The following is a 27,061-nucleotide window of genomic DNA, read 5'->3' as shown; positions in this document are numbered from 1 at the left end:
TGGATGGATGGATGGATGGATGGATGGATGGATGGATGGATGGATGGATGGATGGATGGATGAGGAAGGAAGGGATGGATGGACAGACAGACAGCAGACAAATAGAAGACAGACCGATAGATGGATGACAGACAGATAGATAGACAGACAGACCAATAGATGACAACAGACCGACAGATAGATGACAGACAGATAGATCGACAGACAGACAGACATATAGATAGACAGACAGACAGATAGATCGACAGACAGACCAATAGATGACAACAGACCGACAGATAGATGACAGACAGATAGATCGACAGACAGACAGACAGACAGACATATAGATAGACAGACAGACAGACAGACCGATATATATAGATGACAGACAGACAGACATATAGATAGACAGACAGACAGACCGATAAATGGATGACAGACAGACAGACAGATAGATAGACAGATAGATCGTCAGACAGACCGATAGATAGATAGATAGATAGATAGATAGATAGATAGATAGATAGATAGATAGATAGATAGATAGATAGATAGATAGATAGATAGATAGATAGATAGATAGATAGATAGATAGATAGATAGATAGATAGATAGATAGATAGATAGATAGATAGATAGATAGATAGATAGATATATAGATAGATAGATAGATAGATAGATAGATAGATAGATAGATAGATAGATAGATAGATAGATAGATGGGTAGGTGGGTGGGTGTTCTAGGGACGGATGGACAGACAGACAGACAGACAGACCGATATATATAGATGACAGACAGACAGACATATAGATAGACAGACAGACAGACAGACAGACAGACATATAGATAGACAGACAGACAGACAGACCGATATATATAGATGACAGACAGACAGACATATAGATAGACAGACAGACAGACCGATAAATGGATGACAGACAGACAGACAGACAGATAGATAGACAGATAGATCGTCAGACAGACCGATAGATGGATGATAGATAGATAGATAGATAGATAGATAGATAGATAGATAGATAGATAGATAGATAGATAGATAGATAGATAGATAGATAGATAGATAGATAGATAGATAGATAGATAGATAGATAGATAGATAGATAGATAGATAGATAGATAGATAGATAGATGGGTAGGTGGGTAGGTGGGTGGGTGTTCTAGGGACGGATGGACAGACAGACAACAGACAAATAGATAGAAGACAGATAGACAGACAGAGACAGACAGATGGATACACAGATAGATAGATAGATAGATAGATAGATAGATAGATAGATAGATAGATAGATAGATAGATAGATAGATAGATAGATAGATAGATAGATAGATAGATAGATAGATAGATAGATAGATAGATAGATAGATAGATAGATAGTGAATTAACTTAGTGAATGAACAAAAACATTTACTTTAAAACTTAACGTTCTTTCAAAAATACCATCAGCACAAATGCACAATGCACCGATGAAGACAAATGCGCAATCGCATGCTATTAATGACGGGCAATAGGAACAGAAGTGGAGTCAAACCGCTATAACTAAACCAGGGACGGAACCCGCATTGCATCACAGAATCAATTCCTGGCCAGTGCACGCGCCCCAGGCTCTGCCGGCTTAATTACTCCTTTACCTTTCAGCGCGTGCAGTGCACACTAATCCGAACCGTTTAGGTGATGCATAACACCGTCAAGTAGGTGTTAAGGGAAGCGCTCGGCTTTTTTTTGAAGTTTAGCTTCCAGTCTGAGGCGAATTCAAAGACGAGCGAGAGGCATCAGCAACAGGGCACTGCCAATTCACCCGCGTGGACAATTATACAGAAAGTATCTCCATCGGCAATCGAGCAATTTGGACCAAACAGCACTGACGTCATTGCTGGATTTTTATTGCGTTGCTCTAATTGTGTGGGGATTTCTTAACATTTTTGCGTCATTAAATGGAGCGGCGTAGGTGACGTTTGGACTATTGCGTTCAAGAGGAGCTTTTACCAAGACTAAAAGCCGGCGCGGAAAAATGTAAGTAGCCGCCAAAGACGAAATAGCAACCTGTTAAGGTGTCCAATATTGCTGCCGATAAACTGCGCTGTTAAAGCGCGTCAGAAGTCACACAACTGCCATCAGAACAATCCGTTCGCCTCTCTGAAGCTTTTGCGTGTCATTCTTATTCCGAAGGGCATTTCATCGACTTGGTTATCTTGTGGGGCTCAAGGGCGCAGTGTTATTCGTGCAGGGAGTTGAACAGACGCCTGATTTTCTTGTCTAGATCCTCTAACGAGGACAAATACGCACTGTTTTGATGTAAGATGATGTCTCATTCAAGAAACCCTTTGGATTCAGCCGTGTATGCTTGTAGATCCAATGTCCCTTCAAGGTCCTTTCTTATGTCGGAGGAATCTGAAAAGCAAATACAAAATTGCCTCTGCGTTCATCTTAAGGGACAAATTCACTTCACAGTTCAGAAGTGGGCAAAATCATAACACATAACTTTGGAGAAAAACTTTATCTTCTTAACTTGTTTGATTTTGCATATCAACATTAGAGTTGATAATTGATATCAATTCAATTTTGATTAAAAAATGCTGGAAGCTCTGTAAATGTATGGTAAAAATGGCAGCTGTGTTTACTATAACTTTACACTGACAATATTACAAGCTTTACATGATGGCATTTTGGTGACCATGTTTGTGACCCTGGACCACAAAATCAGTCATAAGGGTCAATGTTTTGAAATTGAGATTTATACATCATCTGAAAGGTGAATAAATAAGCTTTCCATTAATGTATGGTGTGTTAGGATAGGACAATATTTGGCCGAGATGCAACTAGGCTATTTGAAAATCTGGAATCAGGGTGCCAAAAAATCTAAAAAATCTTAAAATCCAAATTAAGTCCTAAGCAACGCATATGACTAATAATAACATTTTAAAACAAAATATATTTATGGTAGGACATTTACAAAATATCTTCAGGGAACATTATCTTTACTTAATATCCAGATTTTTGGCATAAAAGAAAAATATAATTTTTAATAATTTTGACCCATACAATTTGTTGGCTATTGTCACAAATATACCCGTGCGACTATGACTGGTTTTGTGGTGGAGTGTCACATTTCACAGTTCCTAAATGTGTATGTCATTAAATGTCATTATACTAGATTTGAGCTATTAAAATCGGTTTGCTACTGTGCTGATAATATACAACTGGTACGCTGGAAAGCCACATGATGACTTGAAGTTCAGCAACATTGGCCTCTCCAGCAGCAGTGACTAATAATAACTTAAAGACAGAGAACATGTTGCCCACACAAACACAAAACACCATCAGGGAGACATGACACTAATGTAATGCAGTAAACTAAATAACAAAAAAGTCACCTCAACATAACTAATGGCAAAAAATAATAATTTTTTAATGAAATCTAAACAAATTTGAGTGATCATGCAGGGAATTATGTGAATGCCCCATTTCATCATAAAATATAAGACAAACAAACATTCATTTTCAGTAAAATTTTGCTGTAAAGATTATGATATATGTTTCTCTACAAATTATAAGGTATATTACATTTTAATTGAAAAAAAAGTAATGTTAATTAGTTAAATGTACAATCAATTTATAGCATTTCTCCATTCTTTTTTTGTTCAAATTGCAAAAAAACAAATACAGTTGTTGCCGAATTTATTTACACTCATAGAACTTCAAATGAGCTAAAAACCACTTTGTTGCAGGCCAGTATTGAGCAGAAGATCATGTTCAATGCGCACCGGGTCTTATTCCCTGTCAGGGATGGTAATGTACTTGCATGTTATCTAATATCGACCCTTGTTTCACACCTCCACTACGGATCGACGTCTCATTTTCTCACCCAAACACGTATTTAAATAGTCAACGAGGAAGATGTTCTTTTGAACTCTTCTGAGCTTCCATAATTCATGAAAGGAACATTACAGAAAGTTTTGTGGAAGATTCGTCGAATTGGGTCAGTGTGTTAGCGCTGAGGGCGTTGGAACACCCAATTCAAAGAAAGGTGCTGTGGGTGAGGATGCTCACCTGTCCAAACCATCTTTGTATGATGTGTGTAGCCAAGTGAAGATGGTTTGCACATTGCAGTCTGATGTACAGGCATAATGAATGAAATAAGGGCTAATGTTTATTTACTACTTATTTATCTTAAAAAGATATGCTCATCTAAAAATGATCTTTCTCCTGTGGAACACACGCACCCACATAAAAGAGACTTTGAAGAATGTTATAGTTCCAAAAACATTGAACCCCATTGACTTTCATTCATTGATATGAAAAATATATCTTCTTTTGTGTTCCACAGAAGAAAGAACGTCGTACAGGTCTAAAACAACATGAGGGTGAGTAAATGATGACAGAATTTGTTTTCTTTTTTTCGGAGAACTGTCCTTTTAAAAAGAAATAGCTAATGTCTGTGAAGAACTGTTAAAGCCACAATATGTAATTTTCCGCTGCTAGAAGTCGTGGAGCTTTTATTATGCCGCAGACGAGTGCTTGCGCTTCCTCTGATCATATGTGGGGTAACACAACACTGTTTTTATCATATTAGAGACATTATATGAGTGTGTTGAAAGTTATGTTATAATGCTACTCAGTGTGTTCACTACTATGAGACACTTGTTGCCCACTGCAGTAAGCTAGATCGATATTAGGCACGGTAAAACATGATACTCGCTGTAAATCAAGAAACTGTGTTGAGCTATAACAATAATTAGTTGACTGTCGATGAATGTATCCAAACAGTCTAAAAAAACACATAATATATTAATGCGTCTTTGGTGTTTCCATGGTTTCTACAAAATAAAACTGGAAATCGAGGGTAACACGTGTATTATGTCATTGATAGGACACGATCCGTGTCCTGGTTAAAGTTCCTTATTTCTCTGGATTTAAACATTCTTGGAAACATTTGCGATAATGTAAGTACACAAGTCAACTAAATATATAATATTGGTGTAGTGGTTTTTGTATATTTCAATCCAAATATCTTACATATTATGGCTTTAAAGGAACACGTCACTATTTTGGAAAATATCATTTTCATTTTCCAATTTTCCAAGTTAAACAGTTGAGTTTGACTGTTTTCGAATCCAGCCGATCTCCGGGTCTGGCGGTAGCACTTTTAGCATAGCTTAGCATAGATAATTGAATCTGATTAGACCGTTAGCATCTCGCTCAAAAAAATGATATTACGCAGCGCCTGAAAATAGTCCCCAGCACGCTCCCTGTGCAAGCAGGTTGTCATGTTGGTTATGTTAACGTAAGTTAGCCTTTTTTCAGGCGCTTGCGCATGGACGTCGGAAGCAAAAAAAATGTGGGTGGGTCCTCAGAATTTTTTTACTGGAGTAGATGCCAATTACATTAAGTACAAATATACTGCTTTGCTTGCTAAACACATAGTTCGGAAAGACAAAATTACGGAAATGGCCTTATCATTGAGAGCGGCAGTAGTGTAGGGGTAAGACGCATGGCATGTAGTTTTGACACAAATCGACCCGCGGTTCGAGTCCGCCTTTCGCCGAGCTCAATCTTCTCCCTTTTACCATCACATATCAGATCGGAAAGGCATTTATTTTCAATAAAAATGAAGAAAATATTAGAAAAGTGGAAAAAAGCGTCTAACATGGGTTTAATTATAAGTGTTTATCGATTAGTGGTAGTGTAGGGGTAAGATGCACGGCATGTAGTTTTGACACAAATCGACCCGCGGTTCGAGTCCGCCTTTCGTCGAGCTCAATCTTCTCCCTTTTACCTTCACATACCAGATCAGAAAGGCATTTATTTTCAATAAAAATGAAGAAAATATTAGAAAAGTGGAAATAAAGCGTCTAATGTGTTTAATAATAAGTGTTTATCGATTAGGGGTAGGTAAACAGACGTGCTGAATGTTAGAGACGATAAAAGTGAGTGGGTCCAATATCATTGATCATAAAAAGTGGGTGGGTCTTGTCCCACCCACATACAATGGTTCCGACGCCCATGCGCTTGCGTAATATCATTGCACCTGCTGCACCCATGGTACTGCAGCAAAGTTCCTTGATTATTGAGGATAGTTCTTAGCCTTATCACCCTTGAAAATCGCAACTTTTCATTTTCCGTCGGTCTTAGTACACAATATAACTACAACGAGTAAAGTTTTAAATAGGAAAAATATCGAAATTCTTTAGTCCTTTTTTTGAGCGAGATGCTAACGGTCTAATCAGATTCAATGATCTATGCTAAGCTATGCCTAAAGTGCTACCGCCCAGAATGGCTGAATGGATTCGAAAACGGTAAAACTCAACTGTTTAACTCTAGGGGAGTTGTAAAATGAACCTATTTTTTTTTAAAAAGTGGCATGTTCCTTTAACCAAGTGATAGAGGTAGGCTTTGCTGCTTTGCAATCATCTTTTTGATGACCGCTTCACAGACAAAGACATGTTGTTTCTATCAGTAGTAAAGATTTTGAGTTAGGTCTGTATGTATAAGCATACATGGATGGAAGAGAGAGAGAGAGTGAGCTTGAACACATACACAAAAACACTGCAGTGTTGCAAGAAAACTGTCAGAATTCACAGTGATACATTCATATTTCATCCCAGCCTGTGCCCCTGCTGTTCCCTGAGCTGGCAATGGACCTGTTACTGAGCCCAAAAGCAGCCTACCAGTTTCTATCTCTGTAGGGAAATCTGTTTAGCAACCTATTGGTTTCCTTCTCTCTCTCCAAGGAATTCTGCCTTTCATCCCATGAAGCCTTTGAGCTGCTGGTGGGCCGAACTTGAAATGCAGCCAATGCTTCTATATTTAGTATTTACTGTAAGCACAAGTAATGTTAATGAGCGGTGTAATGAACTGCCCACCGGCTCTCCACAGGTCTTAAAGTGAGGATGTGCTCAATGATGTGTCATCATTACAGATCAGTTAATTTATAAGAAATTATAACAGCATCCCAGTTTCAACTGAAACCATTGAATAACAAAATGCTGTATTTAGTAACTTTGTATGAACTGAAAACCAAACTACATCTTCCTGACTTGGTACAGGATTGCATGGTTCGTTTAAAACTTAGTCATAAATCCATAAAAAAGCCTAGTACCGTAATCTACACGGTAAGTGCTTGAGTTCACAGTGGAAAATGGCGATTAGTCACACAGCGGGAGAAAATACATCTATTGATTTTTGACAATCGAGTCAACAGGTATGGAGTGTAGTAACCCCTGTCTTCCCACACAAAGCGGGTTTTCAGCGCGTTATGGCATATTGCAGCGCGCGCGCGGGCACAGGGAAGAGTTCATTCGACAGCTGGATGAGCTGCTGCTGGGCTGTTTTCCGCGGAGAAAGACCTGTTACTCAGTTCATGCTGCTTGTTGAATTGCGTCCCAGTGATGCGGAGGTGATCTTGTGGCGTTTGGGAATACTGTATCGCCTTTAAATACTCAATTCCCGCTATTTTCAGCGTTATGGCGCGAGACCGAGCCCACCAGCGCGTGCTTCAGTACCAGCAAACTCTGGTGAGTAGTGGTCTAACATGATTCGATTTTATCGCGAAACGAGCTGTTTTATCCGCAGAGGTTCGTACAACCATGATTCAGTAAGTGTAAAACTGGATTTAAGTTATGAATGAAATTACTGTTTGAATTGCTTAAGTAGAGGTTTATACATGGTTGAATGGCGGGAATGTAATAGCCTAATTGTTGTAGGCCAGGAGGGTTGATATTTAATGTATGTGTGTAGCTGGACATTTATATTCAACGTAGCCTATGTGCCATTTCCAGCTAATTAAGTCTACTGTATATTGATATAGGTTGCAATTCTGTCCACAATAACATTTGAAGCATAACTAATGGCATCATTTGCATTGAGTTCAATCACATTTCAAGTTTAAGGGCATCATCAAAGTCTCCGCTTCATCCCCCCCTTCTCCTGCACTTGTGGACTAAATGTAGATCCACTCTGAATATTAATTGACTCATGCACCAGTTTGCCCCCCCATTTCTGTCACACAGTGATTGACAACTGTACCCTGCAGCACTTGACAGGGATATCTCTATATTCAGGCATATATGAAGAGGAGGAGAACTGCAGAAGGACACGTTCAAACAGTCGGCATGGGGTACAGTCTTCTCATTCTGCGCCAAAATCCCCTGCTTCACCCCTCCCACTAACATCCATCTATCTGAGCAAGTTTTTTTGCACTGTTATGACAAATGTGTTTGCATAATGAAGGTAGGCGTGAAGTGGCCGCACTCGGATCCATGTGTTGCATGCGTATCTTGTCTTTTTGAGTTCAGGCTATTTCTGAGCAGCCTTTCTCCCTGCAGGGCCAGACGATGTGTTCCACAGTGTCTATGTGTGTGATGAATGAAACTGGGACATTTTTTTTCTGGCCCTGCTTTCCTTATCGGCGAGAGGATCAATACAGCGCTATACAAAATGGTGGCTGGAGACTCACGGTTTCAACACCTTTCCCGTTAACCAGGGGCTGGGCCTCGTTCTGATTGATGTCTTTATCATTTACTGTCCTCGCGATGTGCTTCGCTGCACTGCCAGACACGGGTCTGGACACATTTGGGCAAAGGAGGATTAGTCTGTGTGCTTTTCCATGCCTGTTTGTTTTTCATTCAGTATATGCACAAGCTCACTGTATTTTATTGTCTTTTTATTGTTTTTCTCCAGGGATATTGCTATGCTTGTGTGACTCACAATTTTCCGAGTCTAAATGCTCAAATATTGCATTCAATACCGTCAGTTTTAAGAAGTCTGGCTTTGCTCAGTGATTCATGTTTGCACTGAAACCGTGATTGCACTGGCGATATTAACTTCTCAAAGGGCCTTTTAAATGGTCTTGCAGCTAAGGGCATCACAAGTGCAGCGAGTCTGCTCTTTAGTGGCCTTTTGTATCTTGCAGCTCTCGATTGCACATACCCACACTATTTGCAATCTCCTCAGCACAAAGAATCCGTTTCTCTCCAAACCTTCTCATCTGCACTAGCAGTACCTTTGGAAGATTTTTCTGTATTGTTCAGAAGAAGGGAAAGAACCATGAAGCTTACATTTCTGCTTCCTCAAAAGAGCCAGGTCAGATGTTCTTCCCCCAAGCTCTCAGCAAAAATAGCACGCCTGGGGACACTTTTCTCCTAGCTTTAGCACACATCACTCCTCAGTGTCACTGCCCCATCTGCATGGACCGGTGGAGAGTCTCTGCTATCTCCCTGTCTGATCATTGGCAGCATTCAATCCATCAAAAATCCGTCCAGCATCTCTAGCTGAAATGCTGCAGTTCTGGCAGGGGTTTACATATGAGAACTGGTTAAGAGCTGAGTAGAGATTACAGACAGGTGTCAGTCTGGAGGCAAGCAGTGGCAGAAACCAGGTGCACCTTATTTCTTTTGAAAATCTGTCCGATGGGTTGGATAATTGATGGTAGTGCTGAAAGATAGGTTGAGTAAAATAGGGATTGAGTGTGCTGGTGAATCTGGTGAGTCAGAGAAGACATTAGTCAGGAGGACTGCAAGAGCAGTGGCAGTTAAAGGAATAGTGCACCCAAAAATACATTTTGTCATTATTTACTCACGTTGTGTCATTCCATTGTTTTTTCTTATCTGAAACACAAACTGAGATGTTTTTCTTTCCATAAAAAGTAAGTGGTGACTGCCAAATGACAAAATGGTGCATTAAAGTGCTTTAAATATGTTTTGTTTATACCATGTCTGTCAGAATAATCGATTCTGAATAGCTGGAAGGTGTTCAATAAAACAGTTTAATGCACAGGTATTTCCAAGTCAGTTGAATCACTGTTCTATATTAATGCGCTGTTTTCATTGAAGCGCACACAAGCATACGTCACTCGCACACAGAGAGCGGAGATCATGCTGCGCACACAAAAACATTCAATAGTGATGCACCGATCATGATTTTACATGGCCGATTCCGATACCGATTTTTTTTCAAGAAAACTGGCCGATTCCGATACCGATTTCCGATTTTTTTAATTTATTTTTTAACACAATAAAAGAATGAAAGTATACATGAACAAGATGTTTATTTGGTATTTAACAGGCTAAATTGGCTTTTGGCTAATGAAAACAAGTCCGCAATTTGAAATTAACAAGAAATTTAATTGGAAATTAAAAGACTGAAAGGTGAAATTAAAGGCAACAACGGCATATTCTGCAATCAAAACAAAGATGTTACTTAAATCAGCATTTGTTTTTAAATTCAGTGTAAAGAAAAAAAGTCTTTACCAGTGAAATTAAATAAAACCAAAGTATATAATTGTTCCAAAATGTTAAATCAAATAATGTTTAGTGCAACGAAAAAGAAACTAAGAAGGTGCTTTTTAAATCAAATTAAGTCAATGTAATTAAGGTAAAATAAAAGGTAACACTTTAGAATAATGGTCATTAGTTAACATTAGTTAATGTATTAACTAACATGAACTAACCATGAGCAGTACATTTGTTACTGTATTAATAAACTGGTTCGTTAGTTCAAGTGTTGGACAGATCAGTTGTTCTAACCAGTCGTTAAAATGATTCGGTTCAAAGGAGTCATTGTTTCGCGAATCGGACATTAGCAGACGCGTTGTGTGAGCAGATGAAGCTGAGCTGAACAAACGCTCACTATCTGCACTTGTGCAGGGCGCGGAGAGAGCAGGAAAGCGGCTCTTCCTCAGTTCTCCAGTTTCCGTTTGTAACACACTAGTGACATGTTCGCGAATGATTGCAATATAGGCGTATGTGCACGCGGGCGCACTTCCGGATAAATCGGCAGAAAAATACAAAGAAAACCGGCCGGTCGCCGATCGCGCGCTAGAAGCAAAAACCGGCCGGTTCCGGTTTTTGGCCGGTCAACCGGTGCATCCCTAACATTCAAGTTCACTTGTTATCAATGCTGCCCTGCGACTTTTAGTAATAAAATAGCTTCGCTACTGAATCGCTACATTATATTTTTCAGCAACGAGGGAGTTACATCTAGTGTTTCCCACACATAGACTAATTCGTTGCGGTGCGCCACAGAATTAACACCGACCGCCACATATTGCGTGCCGTTCTTCTTTTTTTTTTTTACGCTATTTAAAACACGCATAGTATTCGTTCAGCTGCATTTCCTTTCCCTGCTCTCTTTCACTCACGCGCGTCTCTCGCTCTCAAATGGCCAAACCTGCTTTTGATATGAAACGAAGTCTAAGCTTTTAAAATTTCTAAAGTTTTAATACGAAATTCAAACAATAAATAGCGTTCTGGCACTAATGTGGCAGTTAAAGCCAGAGGCGTTGAAAAACAGAGTTGCGACATGCTCTCATCTCCCGGGCGCGCGCAGTCACGTGGTTCACGGAGCTCTCAATTGTTCCAAACAAACCAGCAGTGTCAATACATTTGAATGGAAAGACGACAGTTTCACTATACAGGTATTTGCAGCAATTTTTGGTAGTGATGCACCGAAATGAAAATTCTGGGCCGAAACCGAAAATTTAGGATGCACTTGGCCGAAAACCGAAACTGAAGCCGAAAATGGCTTCTTTTAAAAATGTATACTAATTAATTATATATATATATATATATATATATATATATATATATATATATATATATATATATATATATATATATATATATATATATATATATATATATATATATATATATATATATATATAAATAAATATATTGCTTGAATTTAATGGATCTGAAATGAAAAATCAGGAACCAATAGAATAATCAAACTTTTATTAAGTTACATAACAAAACCTTTTAACAATAAATATAAATAATAATATCAAATAGGCCTAATACTATTCTTCAAGTTTTATGTTCCATCAAATAAAATAGTTTTTTAACAGTTGTGCAAAAAAAGATCCACAATTATCTGAATAAATGCACACAATATCACAGAATGGTTCTCATTAAGAACATGAGATTCTGCACTGAATAGTCTCTCACTGTTCTCCGGGAAAAATGGCATTTGGGGGGTAAAATATGTGTTTTTTTGGGTTGCCTGCTAAAATTCGCATTCCTGAGTCTAAATATCACATAATGGGGGTCGCTTCAACCCGCAGACAGGGAAAAACATCCCGCGGACTTGGCAACACTGCTTGGGGCAGATAAATACCTGCGTGTAATCCGCGCAAGCAATGGAAAGCGGCCTTCGTTCGCGCGCCAGTAGTCAAGGGGATTGTCGCTTCTGGCAATGGGTAGTTCAGCTGGATACGTCTCTATTTGTTCTCATACCGCTGACATGCTTAAACTTTGATAGGCAGACGCGTCACGTGATAACGGCTCGACCGTGAGTGAAACCTAAGCGCTTGCGCACGGTTGGGAGGGGCGTGTGACATTCATTTTCGGTTTACGTTTTCGGCTGTTTTTTTTTATTTCGGCCTGAAACCGATAATGCAATTTTCGGTCAACATTCCGGTGCACCCCTAATTTTTGGTATACAGTACAGCATAGTGTGCATTGATTATTACGTCAACCATTTACAGTATCATTTTATTATGGAGAGTGATGGAGATGCAACATTGTTAACATGAATGTTTTTCTTGTATTTATCCCTCAGGTAGTCCTTACTAATTGGTCACACTCATACTCATTGATGGTCAAATGTGACTATAAACCTTAACTATTTTTCAATTAAATAAATATTCTATATTTTAGTTTTATAATATTAATTAAATATTTTGAGGAGATTTTTGGTACTAAATAGGCCTACTATTTGTGCAATAATTATGGTCCATTAATGACCATTTAATGAATTAAAATATTTTTCTTCTAACATTTCTTATTTATATTACAATAAGTGTAATTAAGGTTAAAATAGAGAATTCCAATGCAAAGAGGCAAATTAGAGTCATTTTGTGGCTGGAAAAATAATTTCATTTGTAATGTCATGGTTTACCCACTATAGGTGCCTGTATGGCTCTTTAATAAATATACATGTATCTAGTTGCTCAAAAAAGTATTGCAGATCATAACTCCTTACTTATTTTTAGGTTTTGCATTTGAATACATATTTAGACATGATCAAACACTAGATTTCTTTAAATGTGAAATTTTTAAACGTTAACTTGCATCCTAATATTTTTTAATGATACTTCTATAAGCACAAACAAGTGAATATTAATGAATGCGAGCAAATATAATTTGACCCAAGAAAAGTTTAAAATAATGCTAAAAAGGCAAACTTATTTTTCCCTATATGTACAGTAGGCTATATACATATCAAGATCGAAATCGATATTTGTGCCAATCACCAACCCCCAAATACACCCGCCACCACAAATTGGTTTCTAATCTGTGGGAAACACTGACATCGCATATTTGGAGTAATTAAAATTATATAATTTATTAATTCAAATAAATGTAATTTTACGCACTACTTTATCTCTGTGACTGATTCAAAGCAGGCAGAATGCTAGATCTAACGAGTCGTTACTTACTAAATGTATTGTCAGTTTTAACCTTCCGGACAAATATTGCGCTGCAAACATCAATAATAACTTTAAGTGGTCAATGCTAGCAAATGACCATGGTATAATCCACGGCTATGGAGGCACGACAGTTATCCCTTATGTATACACTTCCGTTTAAATGAATTCTTTTATTCTGCAAGGATGCATTAAATTGGTGAAAAATGATAGTGAAAACATTTATAATGTTACAAAAGATTCAAATAAATGCTATTCTTTTTCTATTCATCAAAGAATACTGAAAAAATGTATCGCGACTTCCTATATAAATATGCTATCATATGGCTTCAGAACACATGGATTATAACGCAAAAACAACATGGATTATTTGATTTGAACGCTTTCACATGAAAGTTTAAAATATTCTAGCGTGAGTTTTTTAAGGCGACATTATTTTGGAAAGTATCACCTTATTATTAGTATTATTATTATAAACCTTTATGACCATGTTAGCTTATCTATAACGCAATGTTAGTTTGCACCGCAGTTCAGAGAATCGTATCTGTCGGATTTACAACACGTTAATTCATCCACTTCTCCCGAAATACATGAAAGTAAGTGGCTGGTGAAGTGAGAGAAGAATAGAGTAAATTTTACCTAATACCTAAAAAATGTGTATCTGATATGAATAAACACGTTGTCAATTGATATAGTCTGTATGATGCACTGAGTGTTCTAATCACACCTGTGTGATTGTACACGTCAAAGGGATGTAACCCCCCCCCCCAATATTCAAATCCATCAGTTACAACCCCCCCAATATTTCAACATGAAAATCACAGTAGATCAAATTAAAAATATGTAGAATTAATTTATTTTGTAACAATAATTTTGTTCCTAATCAAATATGAGTTTGTCATAATAAATCAGACAAAAAATACTCCCCCTCCATTGAACCGATTGGTAACGCCCAACCAATGAGTCGCACTTTCACCAAAACAACGCGAGTGGTGTTTGAATGGGAGAGCACACGGGTAATGTTAGCGCCAAAAATTAAGAGAAGCGCTGCACAGTGGACTATATTTAACTGCTGGTCAAAGAGGTATGCAAAAAAATTAAAATAAAGCATGTACTGAGAATGAGGTATGAGAATATTGTGTAATAGCTAAATACACACCACACATATTTTAGCTAGCTAATCCATTACAATGTATTTAGCTATAACTATCAGTATAACAAGTTACCAAAGCAGCCGTCTGTTTTGCTAGTTCATTTTTCAATAGTATCTGTAATTATCAATGATTTACAGTTGTTCAAGAGCCGATGTGTTTCCCTTTAAAAACATTTTTTTTTTAAATGCATTAAGTTGGAATGTAAAAATCTTAGATAGATAGATAGATAGATAGATAGATAGATAGATAGATAGATAGATAGATAGATAGATAGATAGATAGATAGATAGATAGATAGATAGATAGATAGATAGATAGATAGATAGATAGATAGATAGATAGATAGATAGATAGATAGATAGATAGATAGATAGATAGATAGATAGATAGGAAGGAATATATTATCCAATAACAATGCATAAAAAATAAAAAACAGGCAGCATACCAACGTTCAACCCCCCCAATGTTCAAACCAAATCTACGACCTTGGGTATGATAAGGGTAGAAGTAAATGATGATTTACATTTTTCTGTGAACTGTCTCTTAATACTCCACCTCAGATTGAGTAGTGAAGGTGTGTGACCCCTGGTTTTGACCTTTCAGGGTGTGTTTCAAGATTGACGGTATGCAAGAGTAGATGCTTTTAGATAGCTTGCCAGTTTCCTCCATCAAGGGGAGGAGGATTTTGGCCACCGATGAGATCAAAGAGTGTAGATGTGCTGAGGATACGTGTCCTACAGTGTGACATCAGCCTCCCCACACATAACCAGCATGGTGCCTGCAGTCACAGACATGTGATTATGCTTTTAGCACCGCTAGAGGATCTTTACAGTGCACTTACTAAAGAAGGAAGATGGTAATGACCTCACACTTTACCCACAAACCATAGCAAAAGGGAGATGTAGGGGTGGGAAATCTTTAACAGCCAGTGGCACTGCCTGCATTTTGGTCATGCATGCATGTAAATTGATCAGCAGTGTTCATACGCTCTTAGATGAATGATATGCTGAAGTGATATGCTATTCATCACTCACCAAGATGATTTGACTACCCCATTTATGATTTTTTTTTCCTCTCCCACAAATGAAGCGATGAATAACCTTAAGCAGGCAAGGCAACAGCTCTAATGACAGCCATACCTACTTGATTGCGAAATGGATTAAAGAAGGCAGTTTAATCCCACATCAGCTTTTAGTCGCATGATCTCCATCCAAGCATCTGAAACACCATTTGGCCCTGAACCACTATAATTTAATAGAACACCTCAGGTAAAGATGTTACACATTTCTTTAATATTCTTCATTCTGGCTCAATGTCAAATGGGCCCACACCAGGTGTGGTGGATGGCAGAGTCATTAGTGTAATGGGATCAATGCCTTAATTCTTTTTTTTTTTGGCAAGGGATGTTTTGGGGAAACAGGAGGAGTTCTGGTTGCTGACAGAGGTTGGTTTTGTGAATCTTCTGGCTCTGTTAAATGCTAATCCAATACACTCTTGGTCTTACTTTTCCATTATATATATTAAAGAAGGTCTGACACAGAGGATCTAAAACATATCTTGATATGCTTGCTCGTAGAGATGTGATATCAGATACCCCGACTAGCTGAAGGAATTTGCACAAAAGGCTTGATAACATCCTATCAAGAATGTCTGCAAAATTATAATTAAAAGCCAAGAGCTTAGGTAGGTTTTAGTTTATGATCTTGAGAGAAGTTTCTGCCTTGTTTTCACTACAAAATAAAACTAGAGCTGTGTACACACTACCTTTTTTTGTTGTTGAAAGAAACTGATACTTTTATTCAGCAAAGACACATTAAATTGATCATAAGTGACAGTAAAAAATGTTGTTTCGGGTAGGCTGTTGTTTGAACTTTCTATTCATCAAAAAATCCTGAAAAATATTAAGCAGCATGACTGTTTTCAACGTTGATAATAATAAGAAATGTTTCTTGAGCACCAAATTAGGACATTAGAATGATTTCTGAAGGATCATGTGACACGAAGGCTAGAAATTCAGCTTTACCATTTATAGGAATAAATGACATTTTTAAATATATTATTAAAATAGAAAACAATTAATTAAATAAAGGGATAGTAAACCTAAAAATTAATATTACCCCATAATTTACTCACCCTCAAGCCATCCTATGGCATTCTTCTTTCAGATGAATACAAGCTATATTAGTTATATTAAAGGGTAATTTCAGTGATTTAGCATTAAGCTTTGTATCAGTAGAAACCCAGAAGTATATTCGAATTATGGTAATTTTCCTCCTCATATCCCCCTGAGATGAGAGAATTATGCATTTTATTTCTGGAAAAAATCCTTAGATGACGCAAATATGACTTTTGGTCAGAGCCTAGAGACTACAGGAGCTGGTTCCCCATGTTTTCAACCCGCCCACAGGGGAGGGATCTCACTCACAGAATGTAAATGCGCACGCCCGCTGCCGCTCGGCTCGGGCATTCATAATGGAGCGATACGGAGCAAAGTGGGTGTTTCAACTTTTCAATGAATTCCTATGAAAGTTTAGCTTCCACATGCGATCTGATAACGCGCCAGACTGGACACGCACCGAGAATGACTGCCGCGCTTACCTCAGCTCTGCTCAGCTCTCTCTTGTGATTAATGAAATCTGACTCCTGCTGCATCTGTGACATGACTTTCGTTCGGCTCACTCACACTTTATTGAAAAGACACGTTCAGTTTTTAATTGTAGTGTCTATTCTCTAACTGAACAAAATTATTTTATTACTATGAATATCAAAACGACGGTGGGGCAGTGCCGCGGTGGGCAAGTGATAACCAATAGCCGTGGCTTTGGGAGTTGCCTCGTAGGGCAGCGAAGCAAGTGCATTCTGGGAGTTGTTGTCTTTCATCCACGAGACAAAAATTTATTTTCTGTCTTTTCTCAGTCTAGAAGGCACCAAATTCAAAAATAATTTCACATTTCTACTACATAAATGACAATGTTTAAATACACATTCATCTTCCCAGCGCTGAAGTGCCCCTTTAAGCCCAAAAAAGTGCATCCATCCATAATAAACATACTCCACACAGCTCCAGGGGGTTAATAAAGGCCTTCTGAAGCGAAGTGGTGCAAAATATACATATATCCATACTTTAAAAAGGAAAATATCTAGCTTCCGCCAGACCGGCTTCCGTATTCAACTTACGAAGAAAGTCTAATGCCTCTCGCGCGCTACGTCCTACGTCGCGTCAGTTACGCTTTTTCCGCAAGTTGAATACGGAAGGTGGTCTGGTGGAGGCTAGATATTTTACTTTGTTAATGTTAAATATGGTTCCCTTTCGAGAGGTCTCTTGTATTGCGTTATAGGAGTTTTCCCATAACGCAATACTCGTTCCCTCTCTCAGGGAACCGAGGTTACGTGAGTAACCGAGTACGATATTTTTCTTACACAAACGCATCACTTCGCTTTAGAAGGCCTTTATTAACCCCCTGGAGCCACGTGGAGTACTTTTATAATGGATGGATGCACTTTTTTGGCCAATATGAAGCTTGGATTAGCCAGGACATTTTTTAATATAACTCCGATTGTATTCGTCTAAAAGAAGAATGTCATACTCATGGGGTAATTTTCCCTTTTGGGTGAACTATCCCTTTCACAGTTAATTTTATTAATTGTAATAAAACTTGACAATATTACTGTTTTTTTTGTTTGTTTGTTTTTTGCTGCATTTTTGATCAAATAAATGGAAATCTTACTGACCCCAAACCTTTAAACGGCAGTGTACATTGGCTCTATGAGTGTTTTTCATGTACATGCAATTCCTTTTATTATTTTAAATAATGCCATGTCATCAACATTTGTTTTTGATCTTCTCAAGTATTTGTGAGCTCTGTTCTTGTAGCTTAAGTGGTAGAGCATGGTGCTAATAATGCAAGTTCATGGGTTCAATATCTAAGGAACACATACTGGCAAAATGTGTTGTATATATGTACATTGAATGCACTGCAAGTTACTTTAGATACAACATCAACATTATAAATGTACATCTGTACATTTATAAAAAACCTAAACATCATTAAACAAGGTCCTGTTTAAAGGATGTTTAGATATATTTTTATATATATATTTTACTGAAAAACAAGACAATTTATTTTTAATTAACTTTTAATTCTTTGTTTATGTGCTTGTTATTTGTTTTCCATGTTCACTATACAGTTGGCTAAACTGAAGACACTTTTTAGGATTTTGCCATGTTTTTTTTCTGTACATTTTTTATTAAGATCGTAAAAACAAATAAGTTGTAATGCAGAATGTGACAGTGACATGTTCACTGATGGCCAATTAATTGCTGTTGTGACGAATCTTCTTGAAAGAGTTCTGGGAATGTCAAAATATCTGGGCCACATTTCTCTGGTGTGACTTCTTTTATAACACCTAACTAATGAAGAACCAATTGGAGCACAGCAATTGATGACGTTATCCGTGCGTGCGTGTTCATGTTTTTCTATCTCGGTGGAGACTTCAACCTGAATGCACACTGACTCATGGGGACTCGTCACTGTGGGGAGCTAAATTGAGGTCCCGATGAGGAAACAAGCTTATAAATCATACAGAGTTCAAAATGCGTTTATTTGAAATTGTAAAAATGCTGAAAGTTTTGTGTGATGGCTAGGTTTAGGGTTAGGATTAGTGTAAGGGGATAGAATATACTTTTTACAATATAAAAACCATTACATCTATGGAGAGTCCCCACAAAGATAGTGAACCAGACGTGTGTGTGTGTGTGTATGTGTGTGTGTAATACCAAGCGACAACCACCCGCTTTATCGACTTGCTGCAAGAGAAAGGCTCCAAAAGGTAGCAAAATCTTTATCTCCCCCATGTTAAAATGCAGAACTTTACAGAAGAAAATAATTTGTTTACAGCCTGGTACAAAAAGTGGTTTTGGTCTATATACTGTAGCTATATATACCAAAAGAGACGGAATAGAGACGTTTGGTTGAAAATACTTGTTTATATGATAGGGTAAACACAAATGTCTTTTTTCCTTCCAGCTATCTTCTATTAAAATTATCTTGAGTCTGCTTTGAAGAATGTATTCTTTAGCCTAGCCACTGACTCCAAACACTTGCTTTGGTTTGAGCGGCCCGTTTCAATTTTGCATGTCAATAAGGATGTCAGAATGTGATAGGGACTGTAAAACGCCCAGTCATGCCTGTCAATCATGACTAAAGTCTTATTTAGGATGCATATTGTACAGTTGACATAAAAACACAGTACTGTGGACATCATGCAAGATCTTTTTGGCGGTCATGTTGCACAGTCTGACAAGCAACAATCGAAATGGACTGAAAAAAACGTCGCAGTATACAGCCATATTTAATTGCAGTCGCTATTACATGCCATTCAACCTGTAGTGGACACAGGACAGGGCACTTGATGCTCTCAGATGACTGGCTGAAGGCTCTGAGGCAGAAGTGGTAAAAGGTTCCATTTACACTCCAAACCCCTTCAGAGAGATCTTTGCCACAGGCCACTCATATCCGCCTGAAACATTCCTTGATAATATTAGCATAATTGCTTTCTGTGTACCAGTAAATGTACAGATCAGTGACATATAAGAGTGTCCTTGATAAAGAGGAAAAATTAAAACACTTCTTAGAAAGCCCCTCTTTGTATTCATGTAGGTGTCATATGGTTTTAAAAACTTTAATACCATTTTCAAGAAAATACATTTAAAGGGCACCTATTATGTCTTATGTCCTATAAAGTCTTGCTTTTGTTTTTAGGGTCTACTATACACTCTAAAAAATACGGGGTTAAAAACAACCCAAGTTGGGTTGAAAATTGACTAACCCAGCAATTGGGTTGTTTTAACCCAGTGAATGGGTCGTTTTAACCCAGCGGTTGGGTTAAATGTTTGCTTAAAACAACCCAATCGCTGGGTTAGTCCATTTTCAACCAAACTTGGGTTGTTTTTAACCCAGCATTTTTTAGAGTGTATAGTAGACCCTAAAAACAAAAGCATTCTCTTCCCTTAGTTCCAGTCTCTATGAAGCCCCTCCTTCCAAAAAGTGCATTGTGCACTGATTGGTCGGCTGGACCAGTGTGTTGTGATTGGTTAACCACCTCGAGCTTGTTTCGGAAATGTCACGTCCCTTATAAACGCAAGTTTCAACACTACTAACGCAACTCAACAAGACATCGCCCCCTTTTTTTGTGTGTTTGGATTATTTAAAGAGCACCTATCATGGAATTTTGAAATTTACCTTTCATGTAGTGTGTAACATAGATCTAAGTGAACAAAAACATCCTGTGATAGCTTGAAATATGACAGTGCACCGTATATATAGTTATTTTCTTTCAAAAGTAAGAGTCGACTCGGAGTCATTTTTAAGAATCGTTAGAAGACCGAAGCTTTTTCTCTGACTAGATGACGTCAACTTGTCAAGTTATTTGAATACAATACGCCCACTTATTGCGCTCCAAGACGCCAGTGAAAACTAGAAAACATCATGGCCACGAGACGCTGTGTTCTGAAGTGCGACTCAAAAGCAAACTTCTTTCATCTGCCCAAGGATGAGCATTTGAAGACTAAGTGGCTTGAAGACAAACCATACATCGTCGCGATTGAGTGTTTATTATTAGTCGTCAAATGTATGTTTCGCGATCTCAGGAAGCTTTTATTATGGACTTTTATTATGGCACATGGTTCTTCTTCGTCTGTCTGTACCATATATGGATTACATGTGCACAGAGCGCCCTCCGGCTGCCAGTATGAATTGAAAACAACACATAAGAGACTCAATCGCTCATGATTAGGCTATTTCTGCCCATTTTGAGGAAGTATTGAATAAAAAATACTCCTCTGTTTAGAAATTTGACACAGACATATGAGAATCTATCAATATGTGTCCTCATCTGCACACTTTTGAACTAAAAGCCCTGAGGGATGTTGATTTGTCGCGAGTCTTCGTGAGGAGTTTTTTTATGAATGAGATCAGCTGAGGCTCATATTACAATCAAACAGTACCGACGCGGTTTTCATATTCATAACTCCTGACACATATTAACAAATTACTGTCATTATAAGACTTTGATGGGCGTTCCGTTTCCGAGAATATCTGCACAGACTATACCAATCACAACTGACTGGGTCATCGGACCAATCACCGCAGATTAGCGTCACGTAAAGGCGGGGTTTTGAAAAGTGAATCACTAAAGGAATCATTTGAGAATCGCTGTCAAAACAGGAAAAATAAATGCATATTATAAGAAAACTAAAGTCTTTTTTGTCATTGCATGCATGCAAAACTGTTGTTGGGGACTTCTAAAACAATATTTGGAACATTTTAAATGCCATGATAGGTGCTCTTTAAATGAGGGATATTGTGACAAACTCAAATACTACAATCAAGGCATTTCAGGGAGTCCAGAAACAGTGCGCACTGATATAGAGAATAAGTCTCTTTGGAGTGCACTTTGTACTTTGTATCTTTGCAGACCTTTTTCATGCTTAAAGGGTTAGTTCACCCAAAAATGAAAATTCTGTCATTAATTACTTACCCTCATGTCGTTCGACACCCGTAAGACCTCCGTTCATCTTCGGAACAGAAATGAAGATATTTTAGTTGAAATCTGATGGCTCTGAAAGGCCTCCATTGGCAAAATGCACGGTACACTCTCAAGACCCTTAAAAGGTACTAAAGACGTCGTTACAAAGTCCATCTCACTACAGTGGTTCTAAAATAACTTTATGAATCGGCGAGAATAGTTTTTGTGCGCGAAAAAACCCTAAATAACGACTTATATAGTGATGACGATTTCAAAACAAGGCATCATGAAGCTTCGAAGCGTTATGAATCAATGAGCCGAATCAGCAGTTTGGATCGCCAAATTTCAGCAGTTTGGCGGTTTGACACGCGATCCGAATCATGATACGACTCACTGATTCATAATGCTTCGAAGCTTCATGATGCCTTGTTTTGCAATTGTCATCACTATATAAGTCGTTATTTAGGGTTTTTTTGCGCACAAAAACTATTCTCGCCGATTCATAAAGTTATTTTAGAACCATTGTAGTGAGATGGACTTTGTAACAACGTCTTTAGTACCTTTTAAGGGTCTTGAGAGTGAACCGTGCCATTGTGCCAATGGAGGCCTTTCAGAGCCATCAGATTTCAACTAAAATATCTTCATTTGTGTTCTGAAGATGAACGGAGGTCTTACGGGTGTCGAATGACATGAGGGTAAGTAATTAATGACAGAATTTTCATTTTTGGGTGAACTAACCCTTTAAACCGCAACATTACACACTAAAGAAAGTTGAAAATTTAAAAAAGCATAATAGGACCCATCTAAAATGCATTGTGCTGTATCCATCAAGTTTAAAGCACATGTTATATATATTTTTAAGCCTTCAGTAGCGTGCATTTCTTAATCATTATTTTCCAAAAATATCTAAAAATATTTTTAAAAGCTATTTTTGTCATCAACACATAAAACGTGTCGTCAAATTATGTTTGAAAGGATTATTGCCACTTCCATGGACATCAGTGTGTATTTTACAAACTATAAATGCTAATACTTATAAGTATCTAAATGTCTATAACCTAAAATAAATATTGTGTGGTTGAAAACACTGCACAGTTGTGATATACACTTGTAAAATCTGGCTCGGCGGCAGTCAAAGCGGGAAAGCAGATTTGAATTTAGCAGGTCATCACGTGATGCACTGAATGTTCTAATCCCACCGGGGTGATCACATACATCAAAGGGTTAATGCATTGGACAAAAAGCAAGTACCAGCTGTGTGAAAGAATAGAAAAACGTGCTCCGTTTGCCCAGTAACTGCTCAGAGACAGGGGTGCTGGCTTGTGGCATCTGTAGCGCCCTTCCTGGTCATTATGCCGCAGGTCTGTTTGACCGCTAGGATACTGAAGGGGAACGCTTTAAAGGCTTATTGTATCAAGCGAGTGTGCTCTGAAGTGTTGGCGGGGCTGAGCATGATGTGATGAGGCAGCATCTGTTGGGTAAACCTTGTTTTTCACGTCTTGTCGCCTAGACCCTTTTCTTAATTTCTAGGAGAGGTCAGGAGCTCACCTGTGATAGGAGCGTCACATTTCGGACGTGCAATTTGATTGGTCGCAGCAGGTCATTGAATGTGACAGCTTGTGTTGCTAAGGTTAAATGTCACTCTGTTAGGATATGGTGGGTGAGTTTAATTGGGCCAGACTAATACATCAAGCTGTCCAGGATGGACGGGTGCCGAGCTGATGAAGACGATGACTTGGTGCGATTAGGTGTCGCGTGCCGGGCGACAGCTTCAGGTGGGTAGATGTTTAGAACGAGTGACAAAGGGGTGCAAAGGTTGTGTGAAACGAGGCAGACGGAGCAGATGAGGAAGAGGAGGGTGTGGATCAATCTGCGCTGGGCTGCTTTGCTTTCTCTCTATGAGCTGCACCTGCTCATGCGAGCGAAGAGAGAGTCTGCTGGAATCGTGATGCTCATCTCAATGTGCCGCTGGCGGCAGAGCTCCTCAGATCAGAGTGCCGTGTGTTTATAGAACAGAGAGAGAGAGGGAGAAACAGGAGGAGGGAGTGGGAGAGAGGGATTGTGGCACTACACAACGGACCTGCCAATATTCCTGTCTCTCCATCTTTAGCACCGTGGGCATGTGCCTGTGTGGGAGCAGCTGACTGTAAGAAGAACGAGGGATGGGAGAAGAAAGGAATAGGGAAAGGCAGAGGACAATGGGTGGGAAGGGCTCAAAATACCCCCTTACGTCACCCACACATGAGGGTTGTTGTTTTTTGTTTTTTATCAGAGGACAAAATCATGTCAGGATGATACAATTGAACAAAATATCATATGAATTCAGCTAAAGGATACAAAATTGTTGAAAGCATTATTGTAATAATGTTGTATTGTATTGCAGTTGATTGGCAGAAAGGACAGATTCCCCAAATTTCTGGTGTAAAAGAAAATTGTAAAATTTATTGACACTTTAATCAGATCTTCAGGCAGGGTCCAAGATGAACCCAAATGCAAACAAAACTTGTAATAAATCGAATTGTAAGAAGAGTCTGAACGTAATTCAAACCATAGTGATTCAAATCATACCTCAAACAATAGAAGTTTATTTTGGCTGTCTAAATTTTCTCCAGAACTACACATTTACAACCCTTTTGTAAATGTGCATTTGAATTGTTTTGCAGTGCTGTCTCCCATGGTGTCCCTGAAAGCCATAACCAAACAGAACTTGTGTGAGCATATAACTTTAAAGTTGTTATTTGTTTATGCAGTTTCCAGACTGATAGATCGTGGGTTTTAGAGAAACAACACAAAACATCAAACATCATCTTTATCAAATAACAAGCGATAATTTATGTTTAAAGAAGAAGAACAGTAACAGTTCACTGCTCATTTAAAGCCCGAGATCGCCTGGGCAGCCTGAGGATAAAAGTATAGATTTCAGTTTGCTTTATAGTCTTATGGGTCTGTATGCAATAATCTGTAACTATTTTATTAATGAAATATTCATTGGCAACAGGATGCTTGGGAAATGCTGATGTTTCAGTTTCAAGATATTTTTGGAACTGAAGTTGTATTGAAAAGCATTCACTGAATAAACCGTACTGTTTTAAACTAGTCACAATTTGACATTACAACAAATCACAGCTCAATGCAGCAAAATGTGAACATAGTTTAAATTCTGATGGTGTATTATGTTCCTATATCTCTTTGAAACACAGCCAACCAGCACTGTTTCTGACACTGTTGGCTTTAATGTGTAAAGCCCCAGGAGAATAGATATACACATCCTATTCAGCTGCTTAGAAAAAGCTTACATTTCATCTCTTCTTTTTCTTTTTCTACTTAAAAATGACAGATACAGTATTGCACTTCATTTATAGTTTCTGTAAGAGATATTTACCTGCCTTGGACTTTTTTTATATTTACTTTTGCAGCACTGAACTTAATCTTTTTTTATTTGTAAGCACAAATATTTATATTATACTTAAATTAACATTGCAAAACATGTAACTCACGAATAAAGAGAGTGAGCTTGCTGAAGATTAAAATAGATTAAAATAATGATCAAATTGTCAACCAAAAAAAAAAAAATTCAAACAGAATAGCTTTGACAATAATAGGAATTTCTTTACCTTGAAAAAATAATCAGTTGTTTAACTTACAATGTTAACTTATGAACTCAATCTTTTGTATTAAAAAAAAAAAATATATATATATATATATATATATGTATGTACACACACACACACACCGATCAGGCATAACATTATAACCGGTGAAGTGAATAACACTGATTATCTCTTCATCACGGCACCTGTTAGTGGGTGGGATATATTAGGCAGCAAGTGAACGAGTGAGCAAATTTGACAAGGGCCAAATTGTGATGGCTAGATGACTGGGTCAGAGCATCTCCAAAACTGCAGCTCTTGTGGGGTGTTCCCGGTCTGCAGTGGTCAGTATCTATCAAAAGTGGTCCAAGGAAGGAACAGTGGTGAACCAGCGACAGGGTCATGGGCGGCCAAGGCTCATTGATGCATGTGTGGAGCGAAGGCTGGCAAACAGACGAGCTACTGTAGCTTAAATTGCTCAAGAAGTTAATTCTGGTTCTGAAAGAAAGGTGTCAAAATACACAGCGCATCGCAGTTTGTTGCGTATGGGGCTTCATAGCTGCAGACCAGTCAGGGTGCCCATGCTGACCCCTGTCCACCGCAGAAAGCGCCAACAGTGGCCACATGAGCATCAGAACTGGACCACAGAGCAATGGAAGAAGGTGGCCTGGTCTGATGAATCATGTTTTCTTTTAGATCACGTGGTTGGCCGGGTGCATGTGCGTCGCTTACCTGAGGAACACATGGCACCAGGATGCACTCTGTGAAGAAGACAAGCTGGCGGAGGCAGTGTGAAGCTTTGTGCAATGTTCTGCTGGGAAACCTTGGGTCCTGCCATCCGTGTGAATGTTACTTTGACATGTACCACCTACCTAAGCATTGTTGCAGACCATGTACACCCTTTCATAGAAACGGTATTCCCTGGTGGCTGTGGCCTCTTTCAGCAGGATAATGCGCCCTGACACAAAGCAAAAAATGGTTCAGGAATGCTTTGAGGAGCACAACAACGAGTTTGAGGTGTTGACTTGGCCTCCGAATTCCCCAGATCTCAATCCAATCGAGCATCTGTGGGATGTGCAGAACAAACAAGTCTGATCCATGGAAGCCCCACCTCTCAACGTACAGGACTTAAAGGATCTGCTGCTAACATCTTGGCGCCAGATACCACAGCACAACTTTGGGGGTCTAGAGGAGTCCATGCCTCGACGGGTCAGGGCTGTTTTGGCAGCAAAAGGGGGACCAACACAAAATTAGGTCATAATGTTATGCCTGATCGGTGTGTATACAACAAAAACATTACAAATAAAAGCCCCAAAAAATCTATTCACACTTTTTACTAATGTTTTACATGAGGGAATTATT

The 27,061-nt window shown here is 38.4% G+C and overlaps 1 protein-coding gene across 3 annotated transcripts in view; it reads left to right on the top strand.

Moving 5' to 3' along the window:
• The first annotated feature begins 1,667 nt into the window (after positions 1-1,667).
• clcn2a (chloride channel, voltage-sensitive 2a) overlaps positions 1,668-27,061 on the top strand; it is a 57,980-nt gene continuing 32,586 nt past the window's right edge. For 2 of the 3 annotated variants that reach the window (XM_079818494.1, XM_079818492.1), the window contains exons 1-2: positions 1,668-2,015; positions 4,330-4,366. In XM_079818494.1, coding sequence (XP_079674620.1) covers positions 4,361-4,366 — 6 coding nt within the window. In that variant the 5' untranslated portion in view covers positions 1,668-2,015; positions 4,330-4,360. The remainder of the gene's footprint in view (positions 2,016-4,329; positions 4,367-27,061) is intronic. The other variant, XM_079818493.1, reaches the window with a different exon arrangement.

Source organism: Gobio gobio (assembly GCF_949357685.1).
Source record: "Gobio gobio genome assembly, chromosome: 6".
In the NCBI taxonomy this organism is placed as follows: Eukaryota; Metazoa; Chordata; class Actinopteri; order Cypriniformes; family Gobionidae; genus Gobio; species Gobio gobio.
Note: the sequence above shows the minus strand (reverse complement) of the source record. Positions and strands in the feature narration are given on the sequence as shown.